At 46.8% G+C, this 20345-nt stretch overlaps 1 protein-coding gene and 1 long non-coding RNA gene across 6 annotated transcripts; one reads left to right on the top strand and one right to left on the bottom strand.

Moving 5' to 3' along the window:
* Positions 1-111: 111 nt before the first annotated feature.
* On the top strand, positions 112-18685 carry DESI1 (desumoylating isopeptidase 1). Of its 5 annotated transcripts, none has more exons than XR_006205141.1 (7): positions 112-476; positions 10046-10067; positions 11178-11247; positions 13560-13669; positions 14361-14483; positions 16535-17093; positions 18080-18155. XR_006205141.1 is itself a non-coding variant. In XM_042947955.1 (7 exons), exons 1-7 carry the CDS (start codon positions 389-391, stop codon positions 18221-18223), a joined length of 696 nt encoding a protein of 231 aa, XP_042803889.1. In that variant the 5' UTR covers positions 112-388; the 3' UTR covers positions 18224-18685. The 5 variants fall into 5 exon arrangements, 4 of the variants coding, with proteins under 4 accessions (XP_042803889.1, XP_042803893.1, XP_042803891.1 ...); XM_042947955.1 differs by having other exon boundaries at positions 16535-16673; positions 18080-18685; XM_042947959.1 differs by lacking the exon at positions 16535-17093 and having other exon boundaries at positions 18080-18189.
* Positions 13896-17692, bottom strand: LOC122225189. The gene is made up of 2 exons (XR_006205142.1): positions 17432-17692; positions 13896-13988 (listed from the first exon to the last, which is right to left on the bottom strand). It is a non-coding gene; the product is annotated as an uncharacterized LOC122225189 (long non-coding RNA).
* Positions 18686-20345: the final 1660 nt, after the last annotated feature.

The raw sequence follows: 20345 nt of genomic DNA, 5'->3' as shown, positions 1-20345 counted from the left end.
TCAAATTGACACGCCCACCTCCACCTTCCGCTTTCCACAATCGTCCCTAACTAACCTAGCCAATCTGCGAAAGCCCCGCCCCTTCCTGCGAAACCCCGCCCCTCGCCGCCCGTCGGGACGGTAGGCACATGCGCAAGAGTGCGTCCTCGCCCCCGCCTCCTCTTCAGCGCGGTCCCTGCCCGTCCCGGCTCTGTCACCTCACAGTAGTCGTTGCCCGTGGCGGGTGTCGGGGCGCGTGCAGCGCAGGGCCGCCTTTCCCCCGCCCCTCAGGCCGGGTCCGGGCTCGGTCCCCCGCTCCCTACGCTCCCCACCCCCGTCGGGTACGGGAAGGTCCAAGCTGCTACCGGGTGCCTGAGGGACTTCGTGGCCACCGCCGCCACGGGTCCCGATGGAGCCGCCGAATCTCTATCCGGTGAAGCTCTACGTGTACGACCTGTCCAAGGGCCTGGCCCGGCGGCTCAGCCCCATCATGCTGGGTGAGGGGGCTGGGGGCGGGCGAGAGGGTGCCGGGACGGCCGGCCGAGGTAGGGAGGCCTGGACCACGGCTCAGGGGGAGACGCGGGGCCCAGAGGATGGAGAAAAGCACGAGTGGAGAAGGGAGAGGTCTGAGGTTTGGGCGCCTTGAACCCCACTTTTTCTGTCTTGACGTTTGAGTCCAGGAGGAAGGGACGGAGGAGTCACGCCCTCCCGCTGCCCCTCAGAGCCGCTAGCTAAGCTGGCGCTGCATCCCGGCTTCATCCCTGCCTCACTTGGGGAACCCTTTACGCTCCTTCCTCGGCGCAGTGTAAGGGAGGTGAGGGTGCCTGCCGCGCGGTGCCCCTCGTGATGAAAGGGACACTGCGGAGGAGATTCCGGGGTGGCCCTTAGAGAGCCTTCCCTCCGTGCCAAAAGGAAACTGCAGTCTCTGGGGTAGATGGGAATAGGAAGCTAGAGCTGCACAGGGGCCCAGCCATCGCCCCCAGGTAGAGGTGAAGTCAGGTCTACTGGAGTCCGGACTCGAGAATTCACCAAGTTCTGCCCTGACGATTCTAAGTTAATTGCTTTTGCCCAGATGGTTAGAAAGCAGTTCTCGCGGAGGACTGGATACTGTTGTGTCAGTAAGGGTTAGTAAAGGAAGTATTTCGGTTGTGCTCCATTAAACTACTTAACTGCCAGGAGAGAAAATCAGCCCTAGTTCACTGCACATCAAACCTCATTATAAGCCAAATACCAAAAATGTCTCATCTAACATAGAAATGGTCGAGTTTGTGATTTCAGGTGATATTGGGCAGGAAAGGATTTTAGGAATTGAAAAATTGAACAACTTTGGCAGCATTCGCTGAAATGGCTAGTTTTTCCTGGCTTTTATGGACGCATTAGAAAATGTGTCCTTGGAGCGCCTGGGTGGCTCAGTCGGTTAGGCGGCTGACTTCAGCTCAGGTCATGATCTCACCACTTGTGGGCTCAAGCCCCGCGTCAGGCTCTGTGCTGACAGCTCAGATACTGGAAACTGCTTCGGATTCTGTGTCTCCTTCTCTCTGCCTCATGGTTAAGGCAAGAGGGCAGAGGTCAAGTAAGCAAGGCTACTTTTGAGGGCCTCTTTTCAATGTCCTTGAGTTTCTAATGTATCTTAGTGAGTTGAACTCAATCTCTTAACCCTAGGCCACTGAATGGTTACTCGTATTTGGCTTCACATCAGAATCACCTAGGACGCTTGTTCAACAGACAGGGAACTTCACTTTCAACGTTTTGTTGAGTACGAGTAGAAAAAGCAAAGTTGGAACAATTCTTTAAATATTCAGATGTTTTGAAAGCAAAGGATTTATACATGCTCATGTAGGCAAATAATTATCTGGAAGAATACATAAGAAACTGAAACAGTGGTAACTTGTGGCAAGGGAAACTTGATGCCACAGGAATAGAAGGGAGACTTCACTATAAACTTTTGTTGTACCTTTTGAATTGTGTACTACACACATAACATTATTCATTTTTTTTTCTTTTTTTTTTTTTTTTTTTTTTTTTTCAACGTTTTTTATTTATTTTTTTGGGACAGAGAGAGACAGAGCATGAACGGGGGAGGGGCAGAGAGAGATGGAGACACAGAATCGGAAACAGGCTCCAGGCTCCGAGCCATCAGCTCAGAGCCTGACGCGGGGCTCGAACTCACAGACCGCGAGATCGTGACCTGGCTGAAGTCGGACGCTTAACCGACTGCGCCACCCAGGCGCCCCAACATTATTCAAAATAAACAAAGTTTTAAATATATGGATTCTAGAGCCTCATTACACAAGTACTAACTAAGAATCTTCTGGAGTTTTGATCTAAAAATCTGTATTTTTAATAAGCTCCTCAGATAATTGTTATGTAGCCAATCCATTGTAGGGTAGAAGTCTGGGCCTAGATCACCAGTTGTTAAAATGAGTAAGGCAAAACTGAAAGCAAAACTTACAAAGTCATTGGGGAAGGTGCTAATCACTAACAGATTACATCAGTCAAGTTCCAACTAAACTTGCAGTGGAGCCATTTGATTAGTGTAATCATAGCTGTAAGTGCTCTTAGGAATCACTGCTTCATGATTGATTCAGCAGATTTTTTTTTTGAGTGCCTACTATGTGCTAGTCTGAATGGTAAGCTTAACTGAGGATAATATGTTGAGCAAAGATGTTCACTACCATCCTGGAACTATTTAGTGAAGAAAACATAAAAAATAAGCAAAAAGTAATAATAATTAAATTATTTAAAATAATAATTGTGGTAAATGCTGGGCAGTGCAAGAAGCAAACAGGATGCTAAGGTAGAAAGTAACAAGGGAAATTTACTTCAAAAAAATTTTTTTAATGTTTATTTATTTTTGAAGGAGAGAGAGAGACAGAGCATGAGCTGGGGTGGGCAGAGAGAGAGGGAGACACAGAATCCAAACCAGGCTCCAGGCTCCAAGCTGTCAGGACCACCTGATGCAGGGCTTGAACTCCCGAGCTACGAGATCATGACCTGAGCTGAAATCAGACACCCAACCGACCAAGCCAACCAGATGTTCCTTTTTCTTTTATTTTTTTATTTTTTTTATTTTTGAGAGAGAGTACAACTGGTGGAGGGGTAGAGTTAGAGGGGGACAGAAGATCTGAAGCGGGTTCCCTGCAGAGTGCCCAATGCAGGGCTCAAACTCGTGAACTGTGAGATCATGAGCCCAAGTCAGACGCTTAACCAACTGAGCCACCCAGGCACCCCAAGAGAAACTTACTCTAAATAACGGTGGCAAGAGTAGTGACTTTTAAGTTGGGAATTTCAGGATGAAGAAGTAGCCACAAGGAAAGTGGTGAGGGAGTTACAGTGTTCTAAGCTTAAGGGGGATCAATCTGCCAAGGCCCTGAGGCAGGAAAGAGCTTGGCCTTGTCCTGGAACTGAAAGAATGCCTTTTTGGAGTGTCATGGGTAAAGGGAAAAGTGCCATAACTGAAGGTGGAGTGCTAGACCTATCCCCTTCACCTTTTTTTTTTTTTTTACATAGATTTGAAATCCTAGCCAACAATGGTAACTTAACCAACTTTGCACACCTGACCACAATGGTATTTCTAAGAACATCACCTTACCTGCCAATCTAATTCTCTCTTCCCTATCCCCTTTTTCCCATATTGCTCTTACGCCTTTTGCAAAAGTAATGAAAGTGTTATCAAAGCTAATGGTCATTACCTTCTAGAGTTGAAAACTTATGGAAAATGGGCATTGCTGTACTGGTTCATCCTGTCCAGACATCACCAACCTTAAGGTTGGGTATGTCCCAGTTTTGTGAGTAACCATATATTGATTTCCCATTCCTAAATATATTTGAACCTTTCAAAAGTCAATTTGTTTCCTGATTTTTGCTATGACTTCCAGAAGCATATTAATAGCTAGCATTTATTGAGAGCTTACCATGTGCCAGACTCTTTTTTTCTGAGTACTTTGTGTGTGTCATAACCCTCACCACAATTTTGTGAAGTAGGTCCTGTTATTACTTCTGCTTTTCGTTTGAGGAACCTGAGGCATTAAATTTGCCCCCAGCTCCCACAGCTGGTAAGTGGCAGGGCTGGGTTATAAACGCAGGCAGTCTGACTTTCAGAGCTCATGTTGTCAATCATGTTGCTGTACCCCTTCTACTGTGTAATGCATCCCTTTATAATTTTTGAAGTTTGTAAAGGCATCTTTGGTCACGTGTTTCAAATTTGGATGAGAAAAATATCTGGGTTCAATGTGTATGTGCCATTCATAATCACAGATATATGATCATTCCTCAAACTAAGTTAGTGTGACCTCATCAGTAATACCTTCTTCTCTTGTTATGACAGAGCCTCATGATAAGACCCCATCTAGCTCTGTTACCGTCATGATTGGACTAGATAAAGTCCAACATAATTCCCTGCTCCCCCGCAAACCATGCAGACTACACAGTTCTATGCTGTCCAGTTTTCAGTGTCCTAGAATTGCTTCCATGAACGTACTTCTGTACCATTGTCCTTCAATCACCATGAAAATGGCCCCAAATTTATCTTTAGCATTCTAATAGACAGCTGATTGCACCTCTTTTTCATAGTGTACCATTTGCCTACAGTAATTAGCTATTATAATTGTCCTTTAAATTTGTCCTCTTAATAATTGCAGCTGTTCTCTAAATCTCATGACCTTTTTTTGTGCTAAAGTACATAGGCATAAATGCAGAGATGTTTGGGTTTTTTTTTAGTTACAGTAAGAGGCACTTGATATTTGTTGATTGTTTTCTGATCCAAAGTTTTGTGTATATGCACATGTCCTGGGATTACATTTATTTATTACTTTTTTTTTACAAGCCTATCTCAAAATTGTTCCCAGGTTTAAAGACGTAAAGATATAGAATACAGACCTTTATTTCTTGGCAGAATGCAATCTAATGAATGTTTGAAATTTTACTCTGGACTCAGGTCCTTGCTTAATTCTGTAATACAAAATAGTAATGAAGTAAAAAAACATGAACTCTGTCCTCCAGGGGTTTATTTCACAAAAAATAACATGCATACACATACAACATTAGAGAACAGCATAAAAGAAATTATGACTAGATACCAAAATGAGCGAGTGGTGAAGCGATCATTTTAGGTCTTGAAAGAAGGGAGAGGCCTTGGTGGGCTGAATGTGTCAGAAAGACTTCATCAAGAACCTTGAGCTGCTGGAGGGCAGAGACTCTGTCTCATTTCTCAGTACATCCCAGGTAGCCAGTCAGAGCTGATGCTCAAAGAATTTTTGTTTTTTAAAGTAAACGCAGCACCCACTGTGGGGCTTGAACTCATGACCCCAAGATTGAGTCGTATGCTCCCCCGACTGAGCCAGCTAGGCGCCCCGCAATAAATATTGATTATAGGAACAATTGGGACTTGAACTCAAGCTTGAAGATTACATAGAATTTATTTGAATCTGAAGGGGTTTTTAATGTTTTAATGCCATCTATTGTGCTTTGTTTTAGATTTTTATTGTCCATTGTATGAACTGTTCTATATCCATCTAAGGAATTAATTTAGTAATCATGTGATTTCATTATGGCAAAATGAAAACTAATGCAGCTTACAAGGCCCTTCGTGATCTTTCTCCGGCTTTTTTCTCCACCCTCACCTGTCTCCACATACTGAACACAGTCAATAGGAGCCTTTCTCAACTGGATTACACATGAGAATGAAGCTCTGAGGGAAATGATCTGATAGACTATTTTCTCAATTCTGCCAATAGATACCCTGGGGCATGAGGGCTTATTCTCTTTCGGAATCCCAGTGGAAAAGGGCTGCTGTACACCCTAACAGGACTGAAACTGTTCAGCTCTTTTTTACCTCTTAGCTTTTCAAAGGCTGTGCCCTCTGCCAGGAATACTTTCATTTGGCCTGGCTAACTTCTGCTTATCCTTGAGATCTCAACTAAAGTGTCACTTCCCCCAGGAAACCTTCCCTGACCACCACCCCTCCAAATCTTGGTTGTGTGTCCCTAGTATGTGCTAATAACACAGTGTACTCTCCTTTAGTGGCATTCATCATTCTATTTTATAATTGTTCATTTTCTCATCAATATACACATACCCCCCCCCCCCCAACTGGACTGGAAGCTCCACTGGGGGCAAGAACTCTAGATATCCACAGTACTTGGTGTTCAGTAAATACAGCCTGGGTGGAATGTTGCTCCTCAAAACATTGCTACAAGGCCTGACTAATAAAAACAAGCAGTGATTAAAAGGGAACCCTCTCTGGCACCTGGGTGGCTCGGTCGGTTAAGCGTCCAACTTCAACTCAGGTCGTGATCTCGCGGTTCATGAGTTCAAGCCCCCGCATGGTGCAGAGCCTGCTTGGGATTCTGTCTCTCTGCCTATCTCTGCCCCTCCCATGCTCTCTCTCTTTCTCTCTCTCTCTCAAAATAAATAAACTTAAAAATATATGTATATTGGCAGAGGCCCAGTTATGTTATACAAATGTTTCCTTTTACCTTTTTCCAACCTAGATTCAATATTTATCCAGTGGCCCAAAGAAGGGCAAGCTGACTTCTTAAGTTAACATTAACCCCTTCACATTGATGGTAATCTGGCAAATGCTGAGTCACCCAGCACACTAGAACATTGTCAATTAAAAACACTATCAAGCGTCTCCTCGCTGGCTAAGTCAGTGGAGCATGTGACTCTTGATCTCAGGGTTGTGAATTCAAGCTCCAGGTTGGGTATAGAGATTACTTAAAAATAAAATCTTAAAAAAACCCACAAATATATATGTATACACACACACACAAAATTAATAACACTGTATGTTAACCAATTGTGTGTGTGTGTGTGTATATACACACACACGCATATATACACACACACACACACGCAACTATTAATAACACTGTATGTTAACCATACTGGAATTAAAATAAAATAAATAAAAATACTATCATGAAAGGAGAAATTTGGGAAGTGAGCTGGCACTGCATTTGACTTATACCAGTGAGCTAATGCTACCTGCACAGAGGCCCCTGCTGCCCCATCGCCATCATCACTTATGCTTATTAATAGACATTGGTTAAACATCAGCAGTATTCCAAGTGCTGATCTTGAACGTGTCCTACAACCAGCATGTAGGTCTACGTGCTCCATCCATGTTAATTGATGAGGTGGGTGGAGTATTTTCTCCTTGGCTTTTATATACTAACTTAACTCTTACAATCAGTGGAATGCTGACTAATGGAGACCTCACTCTACATTCTTTGTTATTCATGATGGAAACGAGGCTATTCTCCATGTCTTCCATTTATTTTCACTTGCCTCCTTCATAGGCCTTGAATTCAGTGCTTTGGCTGTGCTGGCAGGCTTGGAGACATGCAGGCATCTGACCCACCGACTCTCTGGCCTGCTGAGGACATCCTAGTGGGAAAATAATCTGCTTCTGTAGTGTGTTAATATCCACTGAGCCTAATTCATGTTCCAAAATGGCCTTGTGACCTAATTCAAATCACCACCTCCTACTCACCTCCTCCCACCCCAGTGAGGAAGGAAAAAAAAAATTTTATTTTAAATCAGTTAAGTTCTACTTTCCAATGCCCGTCACCCTGCGGGGAGGAGACTGTGGCCCTTGTTTTCTTTCCCCTGAGAACAGACTACTGAACAGCTGCCCTTGGGTTTCTACCTCAGCTGCTCCCACAAGTACATTGTCATATCGTGTTTTTTTTCTTCTTGCTTTTATGCTGGACAAACCATGCATCTTTATTTCCCTGTTTGTAAAATGATGTTAATAAATATTTGCCCTACTGTACCACATAAGGATGATGTGAGAATAAGGATAACTTGGGAGCAGTTCAGATTCAGAAAGGATGTACGTCTAATCAGTCCATTTGAAGATGCTTGTCGTAAATGGGTTACCACTCCCCTTCAGCATCCAGTCTGTTTCACATCCACCTCTGTGGAATTTGAGCTGTTTGAGTAAGGGCAGAGCCTGCTCCACAGCCTTTAGGGGGCTACCCCAGAAACCCCATTGGTGACCTCGTGGGCCAGAGCAGCCGGTCTCTTAGTGAAAAGCAGACTTGTCTCCAACTGGAGGACGGACAGAACTCTGCTACATTTGATTTTCCTTGTTACTTCACTTAGCCTCATAACACTAACAGAGAATGAAATGTTTATATGTAAAATAGACACAGCATTGGGGCACCTGGGTGGCTTCATTGGTTAAGTGATTGGCTCTTGGTTTCGGCTCAAGTCATGATCTCACAGTTCATGAGTTTGAGCCTCACATCGGGTCTCATCATCCTTAGCACTGTCATGTAGTGTCTCCCATGGACTATTGCAAAGACCTCACTCCAGTCGGCTCTCTCTATGACCTGCCCTCCTGTTCATCTTCTACATCAGGAGTTCTCTTTTAAAAGATATAATTGTCGGGGCGCCTGGGTGGCTCAGTCGGTTGAGTGTCCGACTTCAGCTCAGGTCACGATCTCGCGGTCCGTGAGTTCAAGCCCCGCGTCGGGCTCTGGGCTGATGGCTCGGAGCCTGGAGCCTGCTTCCGATTCTGTGTCCCTCTCTCTCTGCCCCTCCCCTGTTCATGCTCTGTCTCTCTCTGTCTCAAAAATAAATAAACGTAAAAAAAAATAATAATTAAAAGATATAATTGTCTTGGGCCGCCTGGGAGGCTCAGTCAGTTAAGTGTTCCACTCCAGGTTTCGGCCCAGGTCATGATCTCACAGTTTGTGAGTTCAAGCCCTGAATCAGGCTCCATGCTCTTAGCTCGGGATTCTCTCTCCCTTCCTCTCTCTCTGCCCCTCCCCTGCTTGTGTTCTATCTCTCTCTCCCTCTCTCTCAAAATAAATAAACTTAAAAAAATCATTAAAAAAATAAATAAAAGATATAGTTGTCTTTTAAAAACATGGAGCTGGGGGCTCCTGGGCGGCTTAGTCGGTTAAGCATCTGACTTCGGCTCAGGTCGTGATCTCACTGTTCATGAGTTCGAGGCCTGAGTTGGGCTCTGTGCTGACAGCTCAGAGCCTGGAGCCTGCTTCAGATTCTGTGTCTCCTCTCTCTGCCTCTACCCTGCTCACATGTTTCTCTCTCTCTCTCTGTCTCTCTCTCCCTCTCAAAACTAAACATAAAAACAAAAACATAGATCTGGTTAAGGCACTCTGCTGGCTGCCTAACAACCATGAATGCCCCCATGGTGTAGGACAGCCTTCTGTCTGGGCTTACCCTACTTTCCTGGCATCCTTGCTGACCACTTTTCCTCCTGTCACCATCACTACAGTCTTTGTTCTAACCTGCAGGACCTTGATCTTTATCACAACCGTGGGTTTGCACATACTATTCACTCTGGCAGAAACGTCCATCCCTGCCCCTACTTTTCCTGGGTTGAATTACAGTTTATGAAGGTAGTTCCTTATCTTTATCATATATAGCATCTTATTTTTACCACTGGATAATTAGAACCTATCAACATTGTGTTTTACTTAGTTATGTGTGTCTCTCTTTCCATTTGACTTTGGGCTCCTTAAAGGCAGGACAGTGGTCTGTTCGTACTTTCATTTCCATATCTAACATCATTTCTGCCATATAGAGGTACAGAATACATTTGCATTGACTATTCCAAATGGACGGCATTTGTAAAGTTTCGCTCTGCCATTTTCTGAAGGGTTTCACCTCCCATATGCTCAATGAAGAAGTGGATAATAGCTTTTTTATACCATTGTTTTACTGTTGTCACTATATGTGAGACAAATTAAAGGCAAAGTTGAATTGACCCTGACAGGGAAAGAAAAGCAAACATAAAATTGGGGTACATCTATGCCAGTGTTTTTATCTTGCATTCTGATGAAGGATTCTGATAACCGTTCAACTTACTTCACATGACATACCTATATCATGACCTAAGGACCTTATTGGAGGAAAATTGGATTCCTGGAAAATCCCCCCAGAGGTTTATAGTGGGTTTGAGTGGGTTTATAGTGGGTTAAATTGGGTTTGAATGGGTTTATAGTGGGTTTGAGTGATGTTGTGAATTTGCTCAGGCTGGGAGGCCATTTATTCTGGTCCTGAGTAGCTAAATCTCTTCTTTTCTCTACAGGGAAACAACTGGAAGGCATCTGGTAAGTTGGGTGGGACTCCTTACAATGACTGACTGGTTTATGAAACAAAGCAGTACCTGTGCACTTCAGGTTCCAGTCTATGTTTCCAGCTTGAAACCTAACTCTCTGTATCATGAAACTTCCAAGTTCTAAAGCAGTGGTTCTCAACCAGGGGTAATTTTGTTCCCCGATCCCCAGCCCCAGGGAATTTGGCAGTGTCTAGAGACAGTTTTGATGGGTGGACGGAAGCCAAGGATGCTGCTATAAACACCCTACAATGCACAGGGCAGCCCTTCACAACAAAGAATTATCCAAGCAAAAAATGGCAGTGGTGCTGAGGTTGAGAAACCCTCGCGTAAAGAAAGGTAGAATGATGTCATGCCCACGCCTGACCAAGCCTTCTAACTACAGAAGTCTCAAGGGCTCCACATGGCTGTCTTAAAATACATCTGCCGTGGTCTGTCAGCACTGGACCCACCCCTTTCAGACAAGATGGTAGCTGAGCTCTCAGTTCCGTTAATGAGAGGAGACCATAGGTCAGTATTCCATCTGGACTCCTGGAGCCTGCTGACATTTGGGATGACCAGAATGTCTTTTTGCTTCGTTTGACTCAAACCGAGTAATATGAGCACTTCCACCCGAAACAGGTCTTGCCTCAGCATGGTCCAGGTTAACCTCTCCTGTTAACTGCCTAGGAACACCCCTTAGTCTGCTGCAGAGCTTTATTTCAGTAAAGGTGTGTCAGTATCAGGGTGAATCTAGGGACTCCTCTTCTGCTGTGTTCTATTCTGCCCCAGGAGACATTGAGCAGTGTCTGGAGACCTGTCTGGTTGTCACAACTGATTGGGGGGTGCCGCTGGCAACTAGTGGGTGGAGGCCAGGATGCTGTTAAGCTTCTAGAATGCACAGGACAGCCCCCCAGCAAAGAATTTTCCAGCCCCAAATGTTAGTAGTGCCAAAGTTGAGAAACTCTGATCTGTGGTATTTATGCCTTTGGTTAGTTTTATAAGGCTGCTGACCGTGTAAGTCCTATCCTTGGGCAGAAATTATTCTCCTTGAAGTGTGGTGTTTGCTTTTTCTCAGACCAGTTTGAAGTTTTCTGGCTTATCCTGTCTCTTCTCTGCATTGCAGGCATACCTCCATAGTTGTGCACAAGGATGAGTTCTTCTTCGGCAGTGGCGGTATCTCCAGCTGTCCCCCAGTGAGTGGCTTCCCCCACACCCTGCCCTGAAGTCTCACGTTCCCAGGGTTCCCATAGACCAGGAACTTTACTACTACTCTGTATGTCTGGCTTCTAGCCCAGTGGATGTCAGCCTGTGGCTTAGTTCCTCATAACTACCTTAAGGCTCAGCTCAAAAACACCCTTCCCAGGCCTCCTTTGTGCCCCCTCGACATGTGGGTCCCTCTGGGTCACACCAAGCATGGTATGATGGATGAGCTGTTCCTGAGTCTCTGCAGGGAGCTGTGTATAAGCTCCTTGTGAGCTGAGACGTGTCTCACTCTCTGTCCCTGTCACCAGCTCAGTGCCGAGCTCATAGTATGAACTCAGTCAATGTTGAGCTGAAGGATGAGGGCTCTGAGGGGTAAAGTGAGTTGCCGAAACTTACATGGCCAGTAAGTGGCACCAGTACTAAAACTCAGGACTCTCTGTCTCTAAAGCCCATGTACCTTGCCACAAACTTTCTCTCCGAGCAATCTAAGGGTTTTCGTAGAAGGTGCTCAAGCAAAGACCAACCAACCATTCATTTTGCTATTCATAAATGGAAAGTCATTCTTGATTTCTTCCTCTCGCTGGTCCTTTACCTCCTGTAACAAATCCTTCGTTAAGCCCAGTCAATTCTACCTTGTAAATATATCTTAAGTCAGTCTCTGTTCATCTCTTCCCATATTTCCAGAGCTTTCACCTTCATCCATGCCACGCTCACGTCCAGCCTGGACCACAGCAGTACCTCTGCTCCTCCTCAGTCAGGTCTCCACACAGGAGGCAAAGTGATCTTTTCAAGATGAAAATCTGATCATGGCATTCCCCTGCTAAAGTCAGAACTCTGCCCACTGCTCTTGGGATAAAACCCAGAAAGCTCAGCAAGGCCTCCAAGGCCCTACCTGATCTGGTCACTGTCTCCCTCTCTGAATGACCTCTTTTCGGGTTGTGCCTTCCTGCCACCCCCCCCCCCACCTTCTTCTCATTCCTTGAACATACCTTGACATTTAAACCTACTCTCTCACTTCGTCCACCTCCCTGATCCTTCACCTGGTTCTGCCTCTCCACCCTTCGGATTTGAGCTCAATGTCACTTTCTCAGGCAAGCCTTCCCAGACTCCTCAGACTGGAAAGGTCCCCTGTTATATGTACTGATGGCATGCTGGACTTTTCCAGCAATAACCTTATTGCAGCTCAAAATTATATATTGGTTTATGGGATTTTTTTTTGTCTGCCTTCCCTGCTAGACTATAAGCTCCATGAGGGCAAGAATCTCGTCTGTTTTGTCCACATCGTACCCCCAGTGCCTAGCATAGGCCTGGCACATAGTAAGTTCTCAATACATATTTGTTATATGAATGAATAACAGGGGGTCGAATAGTGATCTTTCAGTCTCTTACAATTTTGAGACCATTATTCTTAGACTATTGTAATGATCCTGCTCACCAGGCTTTCCCCAGTGCCTAGAACAATGTCAGCCACACAGTAGGTGCCCAAGAGCTATTGGGTGAATTAATGATCTTTCCAGGGAGCTCTGCTCAGGAGTGCTCTCCCTTACCCCCTAGCCATTCCCAGCTCTGTCCTCCCCAGTGATCTGTTACACACCCATGGCTGCTTTCCCTTTGGCCTCAGGCTCTCCTTTAGTCTGCTATAGCAGTCTATTAACCCATGGTGGAGGGTTTCCTGTAGGCCTTTCATGGGCCATTAACTCCCTTGCCTGGGGAACCCTATCGACATTGTTAGATTAGCCTCCCAGATAAAATAGAACTAAATTGTGGAAGTGTTTGCCAGCCTGCCAGACTTCTCACAGTCTTCGCATTTCCCCAGTGTTCTAAGGGATAGCAAATGTGTCACAAGAAAAAACTGGCTGCATACACTTAAATATAGGCATGGAAAGATGGCCTGTCAAGTGCTAGCCATTTCTGGTTCTCCTTTTGTGCCCTTGGGATCAGGCCTGTTGGGAACAAAGGGAGACTTCAGATTCTGGGTTTCTATTTTTTTATCAACTGGATGAGGTGACAGCATCAGGGGTCTGGCCTGAGACTGGCCAGAGACTCAATTTCCCAGGGCCCCACCAGAAGAAAGCAGCCCAGCTTCTTAGCCACGTTGCCATCATTTGGCAATGGAGAGTTAACAGGAATCTCTAAGCCATTGCAGCCTTGATACAGATAGGAAATGACACTCTTCATCTGCCCTGGATGCTCTGAAAGGTAAACGTTGGAACAGAGCATCTGTGGTCTCCCAAGGGAAGCCACATTAAAAAATTCAGTGGAGATGGTGACTTAATGACTTTCTTTGGGTTGGCTCTTTTAGGGAGGGACATTGCTTGGGCCCCCAGACTCTGTGGTTGATGTGGGGAGCACAGAAGTCACAGAAGAACTCTTTCTGGAATACCTGTCCTCCCTGGGGGAGTCTCTGTTCCGGTGAGTGGAGACAGGGGTGGTGGTTAGTTGTGTCTGTCCCCCCACTAGACGATCAGCCCCAGAGGGCAGCCACAAGGTCACATCCCCCAGAGCACTCAGCACAAGGTCTGGCCCAGTATTTGCTGAATAAATAGGAAGAGAAAGCAGTTATCATGCCACAAAAAGAGCTCAGCTTTGCTCCCAGGCAGATATCCCATCCCAGCATACCTTCTGCTGAAACCCTGAGGACAGGAAGGGCTATTTATTCCTTCTGATTAAAATCAGCTGCTGCTGTCTCAGCACTTGCTGTTCTCAACCCATCCTGGGCCAGTATCTCGTCCTGAAAAATCAAAACCAGGGTTTGTGGAGGGATTTGGATGAAATGCCAACTTGAGCAGGTTTTCTCTTAAGCTTTAGTCAATTGTCATTGTAGTAAGTGTTTAACACTAGAGCTCTGCTTTTGTGACTGTGAAGATTCTACTGAAACTGTAGAGGAGCCATATATTTTTATTTCATCTTTCCCTTAAAAATCTGTTTTTTGTGGTCCAGAGTGGCAAATCAAGCAGTCCTTTTGGAGTGTATGAGAAAAGGAAAATCACAGTCCTCTTAACTCAGCTATGCTCTCCATGCCATTTCCTGGTTTGAGTTATTTCACATATGTGCTTGCTGACTCTCTCAGATCTGTCCTTCCAACCTTTCTCACAATGTACAGAAGTGAGGCCTACAACCTCTTTGAACACAACTGTAACACCTTCACCAACGAAGTGGCACAGTTCCTGACCGGGCGGAAGATCCCTTCCTACATCACTGACCTTCCCTCTGAAATTCTATCCACGTAAGTGGCCTTCGGTCTCTGCCCCAGCCCCTGAAATCCCCATTCACAGTCCGTGCTGCTCGTCTGGTCCCTGATCTCACCAGAATCCTCCCGAGCTAGGTGGGCCCTGTCGTGATGGCAGCTGCTACCAGGTAAAGCCACCATTCTCTCCACTCACTGGTGCGTGCCTGTAATACTTCACCCTCCTTGGAGTTGAACCAACTCTATCCTGGCCTGAGTGCAACCACAGAACTTAGAAATCCACTTGACGCCGGCTCCAGCATTTGTACAGACCCCTGGCATCTCATGAAGCGTGCCACTCCCCAGAAGTCCTCGCATAAAGTGTACTTTTAGATAGACAGGCAGAGAACAGATCAGAGGATTAGTAGGGTGGCTTATTTTGTGAATGTCATTTGTTAGTGTTTCTTCCCCTGCACCATGAGCTCTTTGATGCCCTCAGAGACAACCTCCTACTTGCCCTCATACCTCAGTAGATGTTTTCTTCAAGAACGCACTGTAGCCCCTCCCACCCTGATGTGGTCCGAGCTTTGTGGGCCATGATCTAAGCAGTGTCCCCTGAAAGGACACACACAACACACACACACACACCCAAAGCCATCACACCCTTCCCTTCCTTTGCTGTTGTGTTCAGGCAAGCCTCTAACCACTCCAGGACCATGTCTGTTTGCGAACCCTGACTCAGTTTCTCCTGAACTGGGGCCCTGTCCAACAGAGATCCTGGCAGGTTTAGCAGGCTCAGCAAGGTGAGCTGTTTTTCACACCTGGGTAGAAACCTCCTAGGAAAAACTTGCAAGGGAAACAAGGCTGCGGTGTGAATCTAGTGAGGAAAGCCCCATCTCCCAGCCCTGCCTCTGCCTTCCCGTTCCTTGGTGGGTGTGTTAAGCCTCACAGCCTTACTAAAGGATCTAGGTTATGAGGCCCTAAGCAAGTATAAGTAGCTGGAATGTTCTTGCTGTTATTATTTGGTGGGTGAAGCTCCAGGACTTGTCTGAATTAAGGTTAATATATCTTGGTGTCATCTGTTTACGCTTGAGAATGCTCCCTTTGAACCTGGACATGATTTTCAAAAATGGCAATATCCACCAAAGAAAAAGAAAACCAGTAACTGAGATGTGTTGTGGGCACCCTGATTTAAGGTTCTAGGAATTTTGAAAAGTCTCTAAGGTTCCAGTATCTGCAGTGTTTTTTTCCAGCCAAGTTACTCTGAGAGCAAACTGGGAGCCCTTTAGAAAGTGGCCTTAACACCTCCTGGCAACCTGCGTTTGTCATTTTTCCTGAGTATTCCCTAGAAAATACCTTTTTCTTATCCTTTTTCTTCTGCCTCAGTTTCCTCACTTACACTTTATTTTTATCCATGTATACCATGAGAGTTAAAGATTCAAGTGCAGAAAGGTCAGAAAGCTCTAGTTCCCTGTATGCAGCTAGCCTGTTCAAGCCAGAGCTAACCAGGGTCTACAGGTGAAGTAGTAAGACGGTAGCATCTCCGCGGGGTGAGGGGGACCCCAGGAATAAAAACACAGAGCAGGCCCTTTTGAGGGCTCCTCCATGAACGTGATGTGCGAGGTAGGTGAGAAAAGCGAGTGAGGTTATGGGTGTCCTTCTTCCCTGTGTGGTGGCGTCACTGTACCCATGGGCGCGGTTGTGACTGTCTGCACCCAGCCCACCCCGGCCCCTGGGTCTCTTTTCTCCACAGGCCCTTCGGACAGGCCCTGCGGCCCCTCCTGGACTCCATTCAGATCCAGCCTCCTGGAGGGAGCCCCGTGGGCCGACCCAACGGCCAGAGCTAACAGGACTGCATGGGACCGCCCTGCCTCACCAGGGCTTTTCCTTTTTAAACAAAACAAACCCTACCAGATTTCTATTTTATAATTTTACATCAGAGCTAACAACCAGGGGAAGGCTTTTTAAATTTCCCAGGGAAGGAGATCACCAGGCTGCATGTAGGACAATGCTGCTAAGAAACAGAACAAAATGCCACCCCTTCTAATAGTATTATACTAATTTATTAAGGCTGTCTTGTCTGTGAGTTCACTCTTGACGCTGCTTCCTAGGCGTCCTCCACACTGGAGAAAGGGAGAGGGTTTGTTTAAGCAGAAGGCAAGAGGCACGGTTTGGGGGAGCCCCAACCCAGAACCTCTTTCCAGAGAACGCCCACGCTGTACCCAGGTTGCCACCACCTGTGGGACCCAGGTGAGTTTTACAACATCCACGAAGCAGCCATTGCAACATCCCGGAAGCAGTTCCTCTCTAGCGTTAAATGAACCAAAGGATTTGGTGCACGTGAGACCAGTTTCAGGATGACTGACCCAACCTAAGTGAACTCTGTAGCCACAGCCTCTCTCACCTCCTCTCCCTACCCCAAGCAAGGCCACGGGGCCAGGGCTGGAGCAACCAAAAGCCTCAGGATCAGGGGAGAGTGACGGCAAGTGTCAGGCCAGAGAAAACAGGATAAAGCCATTCTTCCTTCCACCTACTGATTGCCAATCCTCTGACATCAGTTTTGGAGAACCTGCCTTGCTGGCTACAGGCTGCTCTTCCTCAGCATGGCTGACCTCGTAGTTTGTGAAGGTTTGGGCTGGAGCGGCAGAGACCCAGGCCTATTGTCTACAAGTAATAATGTAGATTGTTTGTAGTCCCTGTACCACCCCCCTTCATCCCCAAACCAGATGCAATATTCAGCTAGGGACCAAGGGGAAATGATTCCCTGTTCTAGGAAAATATCCCTCATGTAGAAAGATAGAATAATAATGCAGAATCAAGGTGGCAAGCAAATTTTGAGTTGTTTCTGATAGACATTTTGTACATTATCCTCAGTGTGTTTTGAAGGCACATGTTATTTCTGTTGTCATTCTGACTTTAAGGATGCATTGTTGAGAGCCTGACTGGGCATTTTCCTAATGAGCTGCTGCTAGGAGCTTATAGGGAGGACCAATCTGGACGTTTCTTACCTGGAGAGGCTTTCAGATTCCTTTTCTACACATGCCTCCCTTAAGTTAGTTTTTTGGGGGGGTGTGGAGAAGGGTCTCAGAGCTGTCAGGTCCCTGAGTCCCAGCCCTGGCATCTGTGGGTCCCTCCCGCCACAGCTCCTGCCACTTCTCAGACTTGAATTATGTTCTCTTTCCTGGGGTCCGGCCTGCAGCAGGTGCCTTTGCTCTTCAAAAAGCTGCTGCTCATCTCCCCCTGTCTCTACCATTAGCCATAGCAGTTGGCGTCATCAGGGGCTTGGCTAGAGGAAAAGGTGATTTTCTGCCTTTGTGTTTGCCTATGACCTGCCCAGAGGCACCTCCATGGTGACCAGCTGTGATGTCAAGTGACATTTTGTAGAGCAGAAAACTAGCAAGGACTCTTATTTAATGTTGACCTACTGGCAGAATTGGGCTCATGGAGAATAGGTTTCGGGCTGGGTACCTCCCGGGAAGGCAGCTTACTAGTGGAGTCCTTCGCTTCCCACCCAGGTTTCTCTCCTTTTCCAGGTTGCCTTGCCCAGCCCTCTGTCTCTTCCAGGCTCCTGTTCCATACTTTCCCTCCCAGGGCTCTCAGCTCTAGCCAGAAGGTGTGGCATCACAGTCTCCTTCTCTCTTCTCCCCCATATCCAGGCTCAGCTGGCTTCACTCCTAATAGCAGTCACTCCAGACCCAGGAGAAGTTAGCCAAAGTAGCTACCCTGAGAGACTGTCACTTGGTTCACTGAAAGTCCCCCTTGATGCCCAGCAGCCGTTTGTGCCAATGCCTGGGCTCTAGGCTTGTGGGGAAAGATGGAGGGATCAGTCAGCAAGCAGCCTTCTCTGAGCTCTCCAGGAAGGCAAGCTCTCTCCCCCCACCCAAGTCCCACTATCACTCATTTTGGAAGCCTGGGCTCAGGCTACGACCGCCAACCCAATCCTCACATTTCTCTGTCAATCCCAGAACCTCAGGAGCGTGCTCATTATGACCAGCTAGCTCCACACAAGTGTGCGAGACAAGCAGAGTGAGAAATGAGCCATGTGTGTATCATACAGTAGACACCTCCATCAAGGTCCATTGGTTTAAAGGGACAGGGAAGGAGGAGGGATGGACCTCACCCCTTCCCCAAAATAAAGCTTGTACCTTTGAGATTCCTTTTTGCCCTTGAAGTCAAACTAATGACTGTGTCTAGTACGGAGGTGTTTGCTGGTTTTCTTTGATGTTTTTTCTAATGCAATAAACTCATTTCTGCCTGCTGCATTTGCGTTGTGCTTAAGGTTTGGGTATGCGTCCAACATAGCCAGGCTTCTTCTCAGTCTGTCTCCCTCTGAGCTTAACTCTGCTGAGTCTGGATATGCTGCCTTTGCTTGTTTGTTAGCCTTGTGGATGAGAAGTGACAATAACAGGGAAGAATATTTGACTTTCACCATTGGTTTACAAAAATGGAGAAAAGGCCCCGAGAGAATACTACTTGCCCAATGTCACCTTGCAGCTGGTGGTAGAGAAAGACTCAAAGCCTCGTCTGCTGGCCCCAGCTTCTGAGATCTTCCTCTAGAGGACCTTGGCCATCAGAGAGCATCTCACCCCACCAAGAAGCGTATACTTATGGTTTCAGTTTGGCTATAGGCTGGGTCTGTGGTGCCAAGGATCTCTGCCCACCTTATTACGATGACCTCACTGAAAAAGTGTGGAGGTGGGTGGATGGCTCTCCGAGCGTCCCCTGGCACTACAGACACTAGTGTGGCCGCAGGTGTCTGTTGGTTCAGTTGGCTTTGAGTGAACACGTTCCACAGGCTGAGGCGAGGCTAGGTACTTTCGCACACAATGGATTTGAGGTGTAGATACTGGTCTCGTGTTACAGATGGGGAAACAGGTACAGAGAAACTAAGTTATCCAGGTGGCAAACGGCCGGGCCCTTGAATCCAGGCCATGTTCTCACCACCACACCTGTGAGACCTTATTATTGAGGCACTGTGTCTTTCCAGCATGCTAGCTGAAGAATAAGGCTCTGTCTCTCCAGAGGACACAGAGGGTAGGTGGCTTTGGCTGACATCTCCCCCTGCCCCCAAAGCTGACATGTTCCGAGGCAGGAATCTAAGAGTGCCTGCTCTGAGATCACACAGCCTGTGCTTAAGTCCTAACATTGCCACTTGTGGGCCAGTCTGTTTGTCTCCTTTTCTGTAAAATGGAGGAAATGGTACCTACCTCACAGGGTGGTTTTCAAGAGAGTAAATGTAAAGTGCTATGCTCGGTGCCTGGCACAGATCAAACGCTCAGTGAATGTCAGGCTGAGAGCAGAATGCATTCAACAGCCACTGACTGGGGGCTCCTGTGAGCCAGCTCTGGGCAGAGGCCCCTGCCAATCCTCTCTGCTGAGGACAGTTTCCAAGACAAGATGCCGCTGATGTGTACTGCCTGCTTCTGTGGGAAATGACACATGGTTTTACCCTTAGACTTTGTGACTCACGGCAAGTCAGTCTGGGGTAAATTCATTCATCCCCACAAACGTCTTCCTGGGAGCCTATTGTACGTAAAGCAGCCCTGGGCTCTGTGCTGAGGGTACAGGGGTGAGCAGGACCAACAAGGCTCCTGCCCGGCAGGGATTCTATTCTGAGGACGCTGGGAGACAAAAGGGTAGAGAAGTTTGGTGATCTCAGGTGGCCTAGTGCTAGGGAGGAAATACAACCAGGTGGCAGCAGGTGTGAATTCCCCAGGTGTGAAGGAATACGTGTCAGGAGGTTGGGGAAGTTGTGTGACAAGGTGATGTTTAATCTGAGGCCTCACTGACAAAGTATAGATCAGAGAGAAGAACACTCCGGGCACAGGGAGCAGCAAGTGAAAAGAATGTTGGAAGGACTGAACGGAGGCCAGAATGACCGGAGCACGAGAGCCAAGGAGGTGGTGGAAGGTGTGGAGGCTG

Source organism: Panthera leo, chromosome B4, assembly GCF_018350215.1.
Source record: "Panthera leo isolate Ple1 chromosome B4, P.leo_Ple1_pat1.1, whole genome shotgun sequence".
Classification (NCBI taxonomy): domain Eukaryota; kingdom Metazoa; phylum Chordata; class Mammalia; order Carnivora; family Felidae; genus Panthera; species Panthera leo.
The sequence above is the reverse complement of the archived record's forward strand: the minus strand, read 5'-3'. Positions and strand labels throughout refer to the sequence as shown.